The sequence below is a fragment of the Barbus barbus genome (assembly GCF_936440315.1).
Source record: "Barbus barbus genome assembly, chromosome: 10".
NCBI classification, from domain to species: domain Eukaryota; kingdom Metazoa; phylum Chordata; class Actinopteri; order Cypriniformes; family Cyprinidae; genus Barbus; species Barbus barbus.
Window position 1 is genome coordinate 20,446,367 of NC_136738.1, and position 14,912 is coordinate 20,461,278.

A 14,912-nucleotide genomic window follows, 5' to 3' on the forward strand; every position below is an offset into this window, starting at 1 on the left:
TGACATGACATGTTGCTGACAGGTGAGGAAGAGTTCTCACCTTGCGAAGGATTGATGGGAGATTAGACATCTGAGGCAGACTGTAGTCACATACTAATGGATATGGCAAAAGCAAAGAGTGTATACATCAGACAGAGCAATTTACAAAAGGGCATGTGGAGGAAAAATAACAAGGAGAAAGAGAATATGCGTTAGACCTCAAGTGTGAATGATAAATGAAGTGTAGATAAAGAGAAGAGCTCGTAGAGGTAAACACTGCCAAACAAGACAATGTGTTTAAGACAGAGAGATGACAAATGCAAGGAGAAGAGGAGGCAGCTGAATGACTGAGTGCATCCAATATCAACAGATACAATAGTGAGCAGCTCTCAAGCCCATGAGGATTATGTAAAGCTGTTCACAGAAGAAGTGCACACCAAGGAATACGAGGTCTCTGGAAAACAGGCAACAAGTTTAACGATGCACACCATTAGTGACATCCTCTGGATGGCAAACAAGTAAGCACAACTGTGTGTGTGTGTGTGTGTGTGTGTGTGCATACGTACACACAAACACACATATATGTATATGCTTTATATTATGATCTGCACAAGCCAAGTGATTTGATTCATATAATGATACACTTCTGCTGCTTCTCTTCATCAACTTTGCATCCAAACCCCATTCCCAACCGCCATTTAGATTCTATCCAGGTCATGGCATCAGTGGATCAGACCCTTCCCCCTAAAGAGACTTGAATCTGTCATGTGATCTATGATGCATGCTGCCAAACCCTATGAATTCAGATTAATTTATAGCTATTTCAGCACTTTAGATTGCATATGTGGGTCACAAATGAGATTCTTTAAGATTTCTCTCTGAAATGCAAATTAGATATAACACTACTTTTATATATCAAAATATATTTTATTGATCACTTAGATTGTATGATTTTGCCAAGTAGGACATGTTCTTGGATCAGCACCCCATAATTTTTTTCTATTTAGGAATAGAAGGAAAGGAGGGAAAAAAACTTTTTTTAATGAAAACATATGCATATATGGATAAATAATCAGTTCTATTATTCCTGAAGTTTGGGCTATATAAATATAAGCTGTTTTATGAATGAATAGGAAAAGGGTTAAGATTACCAAAATCAGGTGAAAACAGATCTTTGTTCAGATATGTGACCCTGGACCACAAAACCAGTCATAAGGGTCAATAGATTTATATATCATCTAAATAATATTTCTATTGATGTATGGTTTGTTATGATAGGACAATATCTGGCTGAGATACAACTATTTGAAAATCTGGAATCTGAGGATCCAAAAAATCTAAATATTGAGAAAATTGCCTTTAAAGTTGTCCAAATGAAGTTCTTAGCAATGCATATTACAAATCAAAAATTATGTTTTGATATATTTACAGTAAGAAATGTACAAAATATCTTCATGGAACATGATCTTTACTTAATATCCATACAATGTATTGTTGCTATTGCTACAAATATACCCATGCTACTTATTACATGTTTTGTGGTCCAGGGTCACATATGTAAACTAGGGGTATTAACTATAAAAATAATCAAGGACATCTTAATAATGAAATAACCACTTCATATAAAAATATATCAGATAACCAGTAGTTTATAGTGAATAGATACATTTAAATATTACATTGAACAGTTCTGATAAAAACCCAGTCAGTTGTTTGCAGGCTTAGAGCTCCTCGTGTCCTTGACTGTGTGAGCTCAGAGATTTCAAAAAGAAAACCGAGGGTTCAAAGCATGTACGATGTCCTTCTGAATCAGATTGACTGCTACTTTAATCCACTGCTTTGTATGTGCATGGCATAGTGGAAAAATATTAGAGGTCATTGTCTGACATCTTTCCTAGGATTAATCACAGGCTTTGTTTTTTGTTGCAAGTGGAGATACATCTATGATGTATACCCTTTATATAAATATATATTTTATAATATAAATTTAAAAATGAATTTTAAGGTCACATTAACACTCAAAACGTTTTTATTTTGAAAAGTATTCTTTCAAGTAAACTACATGTGGAAATATTACAAGAATGACATAAGAAAAAATAATTTAATACAGATTGCAGTTGCAATGTAGGGTGGAGAGAGAGAGCTGAAATTTTGCCACCAAACAACGAAACGTCCACGCAAAGCATTGCTGCCATCTAGTGTTAGAAAGGGCAATCCAGTATGTTGATCCACTGTGTTGAACTGTTGAAGTTCACCCACAAAATGAACATTTACTCACCCTCAAGCCATCCGGCACAATCAGTTTTTTCTTCAGAAGAGATTTCGAGAAATGTAGCATTACATCACTTGCTCACCAGTGGATCCTCTGCAGTGAATGGGTGCCGTCAAAGTGAGTCCAAACAGCCGATAAAAACACCACAATAATCCACAAGTAATCAACATGACTCCAGTCTGTCAATAATCTTGTGAAGTGAAAAGCATTTGTAAAAAAAACGAATTCATCATAAAGCATCACTTCTGATTTCTAAAAATCTGTGCTTAAGAAAAAAGTAGCAAATACATCTATAAAGACTCACTATGAAATGATTAGTTCTAGGACCAAACAATAACTCCATAAATTAAAATACATTAACTCAAGCAAGGCAAACAACATGGTGGTGATACCCACATAAAAACGTATATATTTTGATGTTTTATAGACCACACTACATCGTATACACTATGCAAAACACTTCATATTAACAATCAAAAATACAATCTTAAAAGTGGCAGTTTTGTAATATATAGAGAGGTAAATGTTTGTGGCACCAATACAGCATATAAAAAGATAAGAGAAATGTAATGGATGCATACAATAACAACAACACTCTTTAGAGTCATGCACACATATAAAAATAAAGCATTATAATAACACATACCTCATTGCTCATATAGCTGGGTAATATCAAAGGAAACATCAAAGATGAAACAAAACAGTGCTGCACACATTAACAAAATATTCACAGACAATATTTCATAAAATCATGCTGGTTATGATTAAATATGGAACAATATAATGCCAGACTTTAAAAAAATTTCAGTGATTAAAAATAACTAGTTCTAAAAGTGTAAAGAAAACAATAGTCAAATGTTTACAATACTGATAGTACATAAGTATTTAGTGTTGGCACTTTGTACAATAGACAACACGATTTTAAATATACTTTGTGTATTGCAGTTTATCAGACTGCCATGATTCTGAATACTAACACTTCTGAAACAAAAAAAAAGATTATCACACAAATTAAGGCTTAAAGACGGTGAATAAGGGCAACATGAAAACACAATGTGATTTTTTAATTTATTGTGAATTATATGCAAGCTGATTGAGAAGATTCAAATATGTTTATGAGTTTATGGTTATGTTGATCAGATAGAGTGTATATTTGTTCTGTCTCAGAGCTCTATAGTCCTGAGATGTCCACGAGGAGAAACGCTGCCCAGGTTATGTAGAACACACTCTGAGGCCTCCACTACACTCCCACAACATGACCAGTGGGGCTTACCGGGGTGTCCTTTATGACCATGTCCACAACCCTGAAACCCTCCTGAGTGCGCGCGCGCACACACAGAGAAATTCATATTAGGTGAAAACATACTTGTTTTATTAATTTAAATTTTTTTGGAGTAAACAGTACCTGGCATAGTTCCTATGCAGCCACAGCGTGCCTCTTTAGCGCCTCCACTGGAGCAGAAGGAACAACAATGGAATATGCCACGGTGACGTCTGAACTTCCTTTTCACATTTAGCACAAATGGTGAACCCTAGAAACCACCTATTGTTAGAATATAAATCCCAGCATCACTGATATACCTTTAAACTTGCCAGTACAATGATACAATTATTAGACACGGCTGTACTGGTTTAAATTAACACTTACCTGGACGTGCTGGGCTTTAACACAGACCCACACAGAGTAGAGACCTGCTTCAGTTGGGGTGTAGGATACAACATAGGAACCATCACCCTTATCCACCACAGCCGCCTCCACAGAGCTGTAATGTGACAGACACACTCGTGAAAAATAATAGTCTGAAAGGAGACCTATTATGCCCCTTTTTACAAGATGTAATATATAGTAGGTCTCAGTTGTCCCCAGAATGTGTATATGAAGTTTCAGCTCAAAACACCTCCCATACCGAATGCCACTGTTTTGAATAAGTGCACCTTTTTTTTAAACAACCAAAAAATGGCTGTTTCTTTGTCTGTTGAGGAAGTACAGACATTCCTCTCATTGATAGCTGAGGAGTGGATCCAGCGAGAGCTTGATGGGGCGACGTGGAATTAAAACGTTTTTCAGGAGTCATGGCAGTAAAGGCGGCATAATTATAACGACATGTGAATAATCCCACCCACTCTAAAGTTGTGCACTATGCTGACCAGCACAGGTTCTCCACCTCGGCCCATCTGCTCTCCGGAGGAGTCCCTGCAAACCAGAGTGAACGCTCCCCTCTGGCCTTCACGACCTCGTTCCACACCTGCGAGTTATTCAAGGACAGACACATGTGAGTGACACAGGCTATGTAGCGGAAGTAGAAACAGATCTTTTCTTCTGACTTGTGCCATGCTGCATCCAAGTGAAACGGATTATTGAAAAAGAAAAAATATAGGACGAGGACTTGTGCAGTTGTTGATTGGATGGAGGCATATCTGAACATGAGCTTGCAGTTGATTGTAATAAAGGGAAGGATTAATGCAGACTAAATGGGTGGAGAAGTCCAGCATACATCACCAGAGAGAAGTTTGTTCTTTCACAGGAAGAACACATTCAGAGTTATGACATCTGTACTGTAAAGGAGTAAACAGATCTAATGAAATCCAATCATCAAATCTGAACCGTATCGTCTTTTGTTCACATCAGCGCTTTACAAAAGCTCTTACAAAAAAAACAGTTTGTTGTTTTCTGTGACTGTGGGAAGCCTGACATGGATGGTCAACCTGCACACCACAGGCAAACAGCAGTGTATTCTCCTCCTGCTGTGAACCTACTTGTGGCATGCTGGGACAGAACTGGATAAGTGTCTCTTTTACAATCATACTCTAGGAGCACCAGCACATAAAAAGGTTGGGTTGTCATGGTAGCCAGGAATGTTGTCTGCCGTTTATCTTAAGGCATCTTTACACAGCAAAGGCGGCACTGAAACCAAACCTGAAGCGGCATAAAACCACGAAAATGTGCATTTACACAGACCGTTTAATGCTGTTCTGCTTTAGAGCGGCACTGTTTCGCGTTTCATTTACACTGAATCAAAACAGCATTGCGTCGCCTTTGATACTAGGGACTGAGGTGGGTCAGACCCGGCGTATTTTAGGTCTGCTTTTATGCGGCATTGCGTCTTTACACTGAATTCTGAGCAGACACAGATCCGCTTTAGAGCAGCCTTAAATCGGCTGTGTAAAGATGCCTCTAGTGTCATGCCCCGGGCCTTTTGGTGTGTGCACTTGTATGTGTATGTATGTCTATTTGTGTATGGGAGGGGGCTAAAGCGGATATAAGGTCTCACTTTCAGACTGAAGAGTTTGTCACGTAATCTGAACACAGAAATCTACAAATAAACAATTTAATCTGAGTTGTACTGTTTCTGAGGAATGTGCACTAAACTGTCATGTGTTTGACAAAAACACCTTAAAATTCCACAGTAAAGTCAACAAACCAAACACTTGACCACATAGCTTCAAGATAACATTTGGGATTAAAAACAGACTAATGAACAAATTAAGAGGGAGAAAGGCTAATAATAGTATAAAACAGCTGTCAGTTTTACTTGAAGATTTGACTTTAAAGGAAGCAGTTCAACAAAATAACAATTCTGTCATCATTTACTGACCCTTACTTAATTTCAAACCTGTTTGATGCTCTTCTATAGAGCTTAAAACATGATTTATTTTTATATTTCTGAATTTTGAAAGAATATTCTCATTTAATATACTGAAATTGAATAGGGAAAGCTCCAAAATGATACAAAAATCAAATCTGCTAAAACATTTGTGTTGTGAGTAAAGTAGCCACATTTGATTTTTGAATACGTTTTTCTAAAGATCTTTTCGATGAATAAATTAATCCAGTTCAGAAAGCGGAGTAAAACATTTGTTTATAAATCACTGATCCATTCAACATACAATCAAAGTGGTTACATTATGTGCATCACACTTTTTTTTTTCCCTTTAATGCTTGTCATTTTTTTTAAGTTTAAAAGTGTCAAATTCCAGACATTGTATGGAATTATTGACTGCATTTTCCTTTTAAGGTATGTTTCTAAATTGATTTTGAAAAAAGGACCACCATTGTCTACCCTACTCTCACCTTCCCCCTGGATCATGCACTTGCTGGGATCCACAGTCTTGGCATGTATGACTCCCACCACAGGAAATCCCTGCACCTCTCCAGCAGTCTCTTGAGGAAGGAAACAAATGCTGCTGGCATTATCATGTGCAACCGTTGTTGGGTGTGGGTCGAATCCTGATTCCAAAAGGTTCATCAGTCTCCTCATAGTAACTCCTTTGGCACTGAGGATTTCAGCATCAGAACCACACGTGAGCAAGCGTTCTGCGAAGTTCACCCCACTGTGGATGTCAGACAAGGCCTTCTGCAGATGGAGTTGGTTCTTGCGCTGCAACCTTAAGTCCTCCAGTGACCGCAGCAGTGAACAGCAATGTGCCTCCACCGCGCTGGCATAGCTCCGAGCAAATGCCTGGATCTCACTCGCCAATGTGTCAGCCCGTGTCTGCAGCGCCTCTTGGGATGTGTCCACGCGTCTCAGAGACTCCTCCAGACGGCCAAGACGAGGCCTTAAGCTCCTGACGACCAGATCCCTGATGCGATCGCCATGATGACTGATGACTTCATGGGCAGAGCTGCAGTGGTGGTCGCGGTGCAAGGTGGCCGTACACTCCAGGCACACGGTGAGGTCACACGGCTCACAGAAGAGCCGTAACTCCTGTCCAGGATGCTGCGAGCACAGGAAGGGTCTAGTGAGATGACCCTGAGACTTCAGCTCCTGTAGACTTTGGATAGAGTGAGAGGAGGTCCTCTTCTGTCTCCTGCAGGGAAGATTACAAGAGTTTTGACATCACGTATTACAGGAAATATGGTGCATTCAAGTTATGTCACAAAGACGGTATTTATGAGCTAAACACACATAAATGCCAACACCAAAGAGGTATTTTGAGTGCGACTGACTTCTTTGAGCCCTGAGTTTAAATTAAGGGAGAGTCTGTGAATAAATTTGTTCAAAATAGCATGAATGTATAGCCTGAGTGTAATCTGGTCATATTTAATCTGTCATGTGACCTATACAATCTTGTTACTCCTTTCCAGTGGCCTGATGGGATAGTAAAGTGTCCACTGGATGTGTACTTTAGAATCTCACTAGAAGTAGTATATCATTCAGGTGTTTTCGCCTACTGTTATTATGCTAATATTGTGAATTCTGACATAATTCTCCTTTCATGTACTGTTTTTTTCATCTACTGTATAGTAGGAAAATATGCATATTCAGATGGGTGACAAAAAATTGTGTACCTCTCGAATATTTACTATTATCCTTTGTTGCAGTAGATGGACGTGTCACGGTCTCAAAATGCATCACTTTTGAAAGAAAATATTAATATTTAATATTCTTTTTGGAATACCACAAATATTTACTTTATATTTTGAGAAATGTCTTAATGTTTTTGTCCACACAGTGGAACCAAAACGGTTTAGTTCCCAAAATTCATACAAGTCATACCAGTTTAAAAAAACAACATGAGGGTGAATAAAAAAAAAATGACAGAATTTTCATTTTTCTGTTTAAACTATCGCTTTAACTTCGCCATTTCTGTTAAAGGAGTAAAGTCATACATGGCTTATGAGGATTAATAAATGACTTGTTTACTTTTCATGTTAATTACAAAACAGCCTCTAATAAACTGACCTGTGGGCCTGACTGCAGAAGTCGCAGAGATTGATGCAGCACACCTCGCAGCGCTTCCCCGCGTCACTGTCGCTGCACAAGTCGCACAAAACCCTGCAGTCCACCAGCAGCGTCTCCGCGAAAACCTCGTCCAGCGCAAGATGGTCAGTAGTCAGCCCATCCACACCCGATGGGGGCAGATCCACCTCTGAATCGCACTCAGGACACAGGATTGTTGAGCCTGAGTTGCGCCGGTGCGTGTAATCCTCTGGCGAGCCTCGTTCCCCATTCACGCGACGCTCAGAGAGCGGCTCGCGCTGGCGAATGCAGTCCACGCAGAACGTGTGCAAGCAGGGCAGGATTTTAGGGTCTCGATACATCCGACTGCAAACACCACAGATCGCTTTGGACTTCTTCCCAGTGTCCCCATTGCTTTCACTCAAGACTGCTTCTAGCTTTTCTTCATGAACTAATCGCTCTTTGCAAAGTGACATTGTAGTTGTTGTTTTTCTATTTTATTATAAAAACTATTTCTACTATAAAACGGCTAATCGTCTTTGGTGAATCTTGTCATTTACTAAAAATGCAACTCTCACCAAACTTGTGAGAGAGTTAACTTTTTCGTTAACGTGTCTCGCCGTCCAATCATATTACGCGTACACATTTTGAGGCGTGGCCTGAAATCTGACCCTGTAGTAGCGTGTAAAAAGCAAGTATAGGTCTCTGCAGCAAAGTAATGGGAGTTACCAGATCGGGGCGTTTTTAGACCATGTGTCCTGATTGGCTGACGTCATAGTGATGGTAGGTTTAGGGGTGGGGTTAGGTAAGGGGGATCATTTTGTTTGTATGATTGAGAAACTCCCAGCAGTTTGAAAACACCCACAAATTCAGAAACGCCCTCTTTTACTCTGCAGAGACCTCAATCTCGTAAAAAGAGGAACCTGCGCCTGTAAAACACGCGTGGAATATGGGTGTCCCCATCTGCTGGCTAGACAGATCAAAACACAAGATCACACACCACCCAAAGGTCAAAGATTGCTAATATGCAGCTCATGCATTATTTCCCTTTACAAATACAGTTTCAGTTCTATATGGAATAAACCAGGAGACTAACCTAGGTTATATGTAGATGAGCAATGTAAAACATGCCTCTGTTTTTGGAAGTAGCTTTAACAATATCATTGTATTGGTTAGACAGCTATTAAATAGCGGATCTTTTGTTATCAGTAATACTTTACAATAACATCGTAAACATTAATTAGCCTAATGCATTAAACACCAACAATATTCCACACATGTTACATTTATTTATTTATGTAATGTAGGAAGTTTATTATATTCAATATTATATTTGGAATAAACAAACAGAATTATATTCTTGTTTTAATTTAAAAAAAATCCTTTTTGCTTTAACAATTTCTGTCCATAAGTACAGATTTTTTAAACTAGATACAGCATCTACTGGATTGCTGAAAGTATGAAGATGGCTGTGAGCAGAATCTGTAAGGATAGAACTTTTGTAGATGCAGCATTGAATATGAAGTATGTCTTCTCCGTCACACTGTTTGCTGAGGATAATCATAAAGAAAAACAACATTTACTTTACAACAGAAGCATAGTGTTTTTATGTTGCATTTACAACTCATTATTTGCTCTACATAGCCTACTGCATGTGTCATGCTATTTAAGGTGTCACATCCAGTTTGTCCAAGTTTTGTCCAAATTTGTTTTAACAAACTTGATTTGCTATGCAATGCTCCGAGTAAATGTTATGATTATGGGTGAGTCCTGCTTAATAATTAGTTTTATCTTTACACCTTTTTTCTGTCAACATCACTATTTTACCTGTTACAGTTGCCTCTGAGATAGATTTCACAAGACTGTTCTGGATAAGACAGGTGTAGGTGTTATCTTCCTTTACTGGGTCTTCAAGGACACTAGCAACTCCCATGATTCCTGCAGTGTTGTTGATAAACTGGGTGCTGCTGTTTAGAAGCTGTCCACTCTGACTCAACCAGCTAACCTTTGGTTGGGGAAACCATTTATGAGCCTGAGCAAATAGAGACCCATCTTTCCGTTGAGTAAATGTGGGAGCTGAGAACGCTGCAAAAACAGAGAGATTTGAGTGAAAATCTAAATTCGATATATATATATATATATATATATATAAACACACACTACACACCTACACACCCACAAAGTACACTGTGGTTTCAGTAAAATAACATTTATAATATTTATAATAATCATTAATAATTACTTTAATAATATTTTATTTATTTTAATATTATAAATGACTTCTTGCTCTGCCAATGAAAAGCCAAAGCAATAATAACCTTTGCAGATCATTGAGCAACACACAATAGTTTCATGTGTTTCATTCCTAAATGAATCAGAGTTTTAAACAAATCTTTGAATCAATGATTCAGTGACTCACTCATAAACATTAGTTCCAGAATGAATCAAGATTTTGAATCAATCGTTTGAGTGAATGATTCAGTGAATCATTTGTACAGACAGTGGTCCGAACAGAGTCCGAAATCACATACTCACTAAGTACATACTTCTTTTGAATAGGTAATTACTTAATGACCATTAAAAAGTATGTTCTATAAAGTATGAATGTAATCTGGACATACTACGTTTGTCATGATTTCATTCTTATGTGACCTACCAGCCTCGGTCACTTCACTGTAATTCACAAGTATTCTCTCATTGCCTCAAGTGATAGTAAACTGTCCCCTGGATGCACACTTCAGAATCTAGCCAGAAGTAGTGCGTCATCCAGGGACTTTTTGTCTTCTGTTTTATGAATATTGTGAATTCGGACATACTACTCTGTTCACATGCTCACCCACTATATATAAAAAGGAAATATGCAATTTCAGATGTAGATAGTTGTTTGTGTAGTTCCTGAATGAATCAGGGTTTTGAATGAATCATCTGAGTGAAAGTTTCACTTACTTATTCATAAAAATATCATTTCACTGCATGATATCTGGTAATATCACTGCATTCCTATTGGTCAGTGAGCTCAGCTTAGCCTGACAGTTTGCCTGCCCTGAACCAGGTTAGCTTTCCAGCAGAAGTAGCCACAGTGACTGAGGTTGATCATTGTTAAATTTGCTTTATGGAACCAAATAATTTGACATTGAGTCAGACTAACTGAAATAAGCCTGGCCTATTTGGTAAACTTGTATTATGAAAAGTCAAAGGACACAAAAGTTAATTTATGATTTGCTGTCTGTCTGAACCAAAGCAATAAAAGCGATCATATTTTTGTCATTGCATCGTATTGCATCAAATTGCACTGTGTTGAATCGAATCGAAATCGAATCGCACTGCATCGTAAAAGGGGTGAATCGCATCGCATCGCTAGCTGCTTCATATGTATCTTCAGTGTATCGTATCGTTGGCTATGCATTGATATGTGTATCGCATCGACCTCATGCACATCCCTTGTTTTTATCTAAAGTCCAAATGCATTTTTAGAACAGAGTGTTTTACTAACCTGAAAATGCAATAGCCAGAATGAAAACGATGAGTCCTGAAATTACTACTATGAGAAAAATCATACTGCAAAAGACAATTTTGATGAACATTCAATATTGACTCATTATACACACTGTAATTTTCAGTCTGAAATGGTTTGTAAAAGCATTTTACCTTCCAAAGATTATTTGTCCTATTGAAGCCATTCTGGTGACTTGTTCCTACATTGAAGAAGTGTCTTTGATGAATCGCTGTACCACGCTGTTCAGCATCTCTGTAGACGGCATAATAAATCAACAGGCTAAAACGGATGATCGCTTTCTAATCCCCTCAGACTAGTTTCAAACTTTACTTCCAGTGAAAGAGATCAGCACCTCCTCCCAGTGTCAATATTACCTATGAGAGGTGTGTTCTGACACTCTTGATAGCACACAGCTTGACAGGAGAAACCTTTTCACCTAAATAATATATAGGGAGCGTATAATCATAGTTAGAGTTATAACAGTAAATATAAACAGTTGCAAAACAGCTAGAAGTCAGTATGGTTAAAAGATGATTTTAATCATGTTTTAACTTCCTTATGTTGTTGTTGTTAATTGTTTCAAATACTGTATGTAAAAGTCACACAATTGGTCACTTAAGTACCAAAAATTGGAACAAGAAAGAGCAGAAAAAAAATCAATATCAAATGAAATTCTATTCAACATGGCAGGCTCTGGGAGGAGTCATTCATCACCTAGTCTCAACTGGACCATATCACAGCAGTTCCTTCCATAAGCAGGTCCTTTTAATCCCCCAAAACCAATGAGGTTTGTGTGACTGTTGCATGAAAACAAGTCTCAGCTTCAAAAGTTCACCTTCAAATCTGAAGAAGCATATTGAGGTAGCTTGCTTTTACTGTTGTTTAGGGCTACTAAAAAAGGAAAAAACTTTCAGTAAACAAAAACTCCATAAACTCGATAATTTTTGTGGAACATTATGTGATCTAGGACCTTTATACAGAGCATGCCATTGAAAACAAACCTGTCTATCTCTCAATGCCTTGTTTTCATCTGTTAAATTCAAAATGCCATCTAAATCTAAGGTATATCTTTAACTTGACACACTGTGCGCATGCAGAAGATGCTTAAAAAGCATGAAAAGTGGCGCAGTCAAAGACATCTGTATGTTTCCATAGGAAAACAATTAAAAAGTAGTTTGGCGCAACTTTCTGTGACCTTATATTAAACCGTATTTGTTATATTTTCTTGTCTGTATTCATGCACAACGTTCACATTTTATTTGAATGCTGTGCATACAATTATGTGCATTTGATACAGGATCATTTTTTTCAAAACATAGATTCACAGTGTCTACTGTTCTTCATATATTGTGTTTGTGTGTGTGTGTTTATGATTTTGAGAAACTGGCATTTATGTATATAGATCACAGTTGTGAAATTGGTATGGTGTTGTGAGATATACCAATTAAATTCATATAGAAACACTGTAACACTGGCAGAATGTACTCGGAAAAACACACGTTCTGCAATTGTGGTCTTTGGACATAGACATCAGGTGATGCTTTACTCTCTTACTTCACTTTTCATAGAAATATACAGAGAACCCTGAAACAAGTGGCATGGTAAATGGCATTATCAAGAGTTATGGTTATGATGATGAAGTCAATCCTGCTGTGAATGAATAACAACCGTATTTAAAAATGGAAATACATAGAGGTGGCGGTGGGTGTGGGCCAATGAAATGGAATATACTATTCATTTATTTGTATTTTTTTTATGTAGAGACAGTTGCAAGAGTTGCCTCATATCAGCATGCCATGAGTGATACATATGATCTTTCAAACTGAAACCTTAGCACGCTGCACTTTTGGAAAAATTTCACATCACTTCTAGAGGGGAAGGTTTTGTGGTAAGGCTAGACTGCGTAAAACCAGAATGAGAAGTATTTTTCTTGACTTATATACAGATACCTTCAAGGACCCAGTCAAGACTTCAGGAGAGAGGAAACAGCTATTTGTCTTGAATCTCTGCATCTGCGCTTCAGCTGATCAACCATGCCACATCTTTTCTCTGATATTCCAGACAAACTGCGTGTGATACTGTCACAGGCTGCAAATATATTTCTAGCTGTCGTTCTGATTTACATTATTCAGTACATCTTTAATTCCGAGTTTTCATGCTCCTGCACACTTGATTTTCATTTCATTGGGTACATTTACATTTTTGTCATTCCTCTGATATTGTTCTTTATTTTAAAAATAGTTAGACAAACCACAACAAAGGTTTGTGCTGTCAGTTGCGGCGGTCTTTGTCCTCAAATCTTTCAGTTTTTTGGAATCTATCTGTTCTGGTGGGGATTTGTCCTTTTAGATGGAGACCTTTATGTTTGTATTTTGACCAAATTTAATGAGTCACTGGTTGAAATACCTTGCAAGGAGAAACACACTTTTCAAGAAAAGAGCATGATTACAATCCACAAAAACCTTTCACAGGTAAGTACTTTAATCAGGATTCATTGAACATTAAACAAATTTAAACAGAGAATGATGCTGATATTTTAGGCTGCAGGACAAAACTCACAAAATAACTTAAATTATAACTATAAGTGTGTTTTGAACTAGACAACACAAATAACAAAACAATTGTTTGATAAAACATATAATTGGAAGTTTGCAATTGGAATCTGTCTCAATTGGAATTGGAGTTTAACTCAAAACCTCAATGCAGCCTAGAACCTTATAAATATTCCTTTGTCAACACCTAGCCCTGTCTCCCCTATAGAATAATTTCTGTAGCTTTCTGGTTTTCTTATTAAAAATATATTAATTATACATTTCTTTCTTTCTTTTTTCTTTTTGCAGTCTTTGGGTTACATCCTCATAGCTGTTGGTTTCTTTGGATGGTGTCTGATGTTAAACACCAAGATTGGGATTGGTTGTGATAAACACTTTCAGAACTGCTGTAAAAGAAAGCCCTATTACAAGAGGCGGTATGAGGAGCTCCTGTCCGAGGAAACTGATGAATACTTGGATACTGAATTGAGAGAAATAGCCAAGAAGAAAACAAAAGGTGTATGTTCGAAGTACATTGATTCTATTGCATCAAACCAGATAAGTCAAGATAATGAACAAACTTCAAACGCTTCACAGTCTTCACAAACATCTATAAATGTTGAAGATGCTTGGTCTGAAATATCACAAGCAGATTTTATACACCTGAGCATTCGCGAACAATGTGACGAAAATAATGTCGGTAATGAGATTGAGATTGATGAGAATGAGATTGATGAGATTGATGATGGACGTCAATAACTGTCTGCTATTTATTTGTTTTATTCAAGAATAATCCTTTTAAAATAATCAATTTCAAATGAAACCATTGGAATATTTGTAAATATCATCATCTAGACCATCTTCTTTATACACCAAGAATAAATCAGTATTGTGTGTTGTCTGCCACTGATAATAATAATAATAATATGAAATTATTACAACAGTTTTTAGCA

At 37.4% G+C, this 14,912-nt stretch overlaps 2 protein-coding genes across 2 annotated transcripts; both read right to left on the minus strand.

The window, feature by feature from the left end:
- Window positions 1-2,632: 2,632 nt before the first annotated feature.
- Window positions 2,633-8,408, minus strand: LOC306875639 (E3 ubiquitin-protein ligase TRIM45-like; the record flags this gene model as incomplete). Its single annotated transcript, XM_079426324.1, has 6 exons — window positions 2,633-3,566; window positions 3,657-3,783; window positions 3,900-4,033; window positions 4,372-4,497; window positions 6,324-7,060; window positions 7,936-8,408. The coding sequence occupies 6 exons, from the start codon at window positions 8,406-8,408 to the stop codon at window positions 3,415-3,417; spliced, it is 1,749 nt and encodes a 582-aa protein (XP_079282450.1). The 3' UTR covers window positions 2,633-3,414.
- Window positions 8,409-9,203: 795 nt separating this feature from the next.
- On the minus strand, window positions 9,204-11,749 carry LOC306876031 (V-set domain-containing T-cell activation inhibitor 1-like). The gene is made up of 4 exons (XM_079426922.1): window positions 11,581-11,749; window positions 11,426-11,490; window positions 9,760-10,017; window positions 9,204-9,482 (listed from the first exon to the last, which is right to left on the minus strand). Exons 1-4 carry the CDS (start codon window positions 11,610-11,612, stop codon window positions 9,373-9,375), a joined length of 465 nt encoding a protein of 154 aa, XP_079283048.1. The 5' UTR covers window positions 11,613-11,749; the 3' UTR covers window positions 9,204-9,372.
- Window positions 11,750-14,912: the final 3,163 nt, after the last annotated feature.

Coding starts and splice junctions, on each gene's coding strand:
- LOC306876031 (XM_079426922.1), bottom strand. CDS start 11,612: ATGGCTTCAATAGGACAAATAATCTTTGGAAG. Junction 11,491..11,580: donor GGACAAATAATCTTTGGAAG/GTAAAATGCTTT, acceptor TGTCTTTTGCAG/TATGATTTTTCTCATAGTAG. Junction 9,483..9,759: donor CTCAGAGGCAACTGTAACAG/GTAAAATAGTGA, acceptor GATTATCCTCAG/CAAACAGTGTGACGGAGAAG.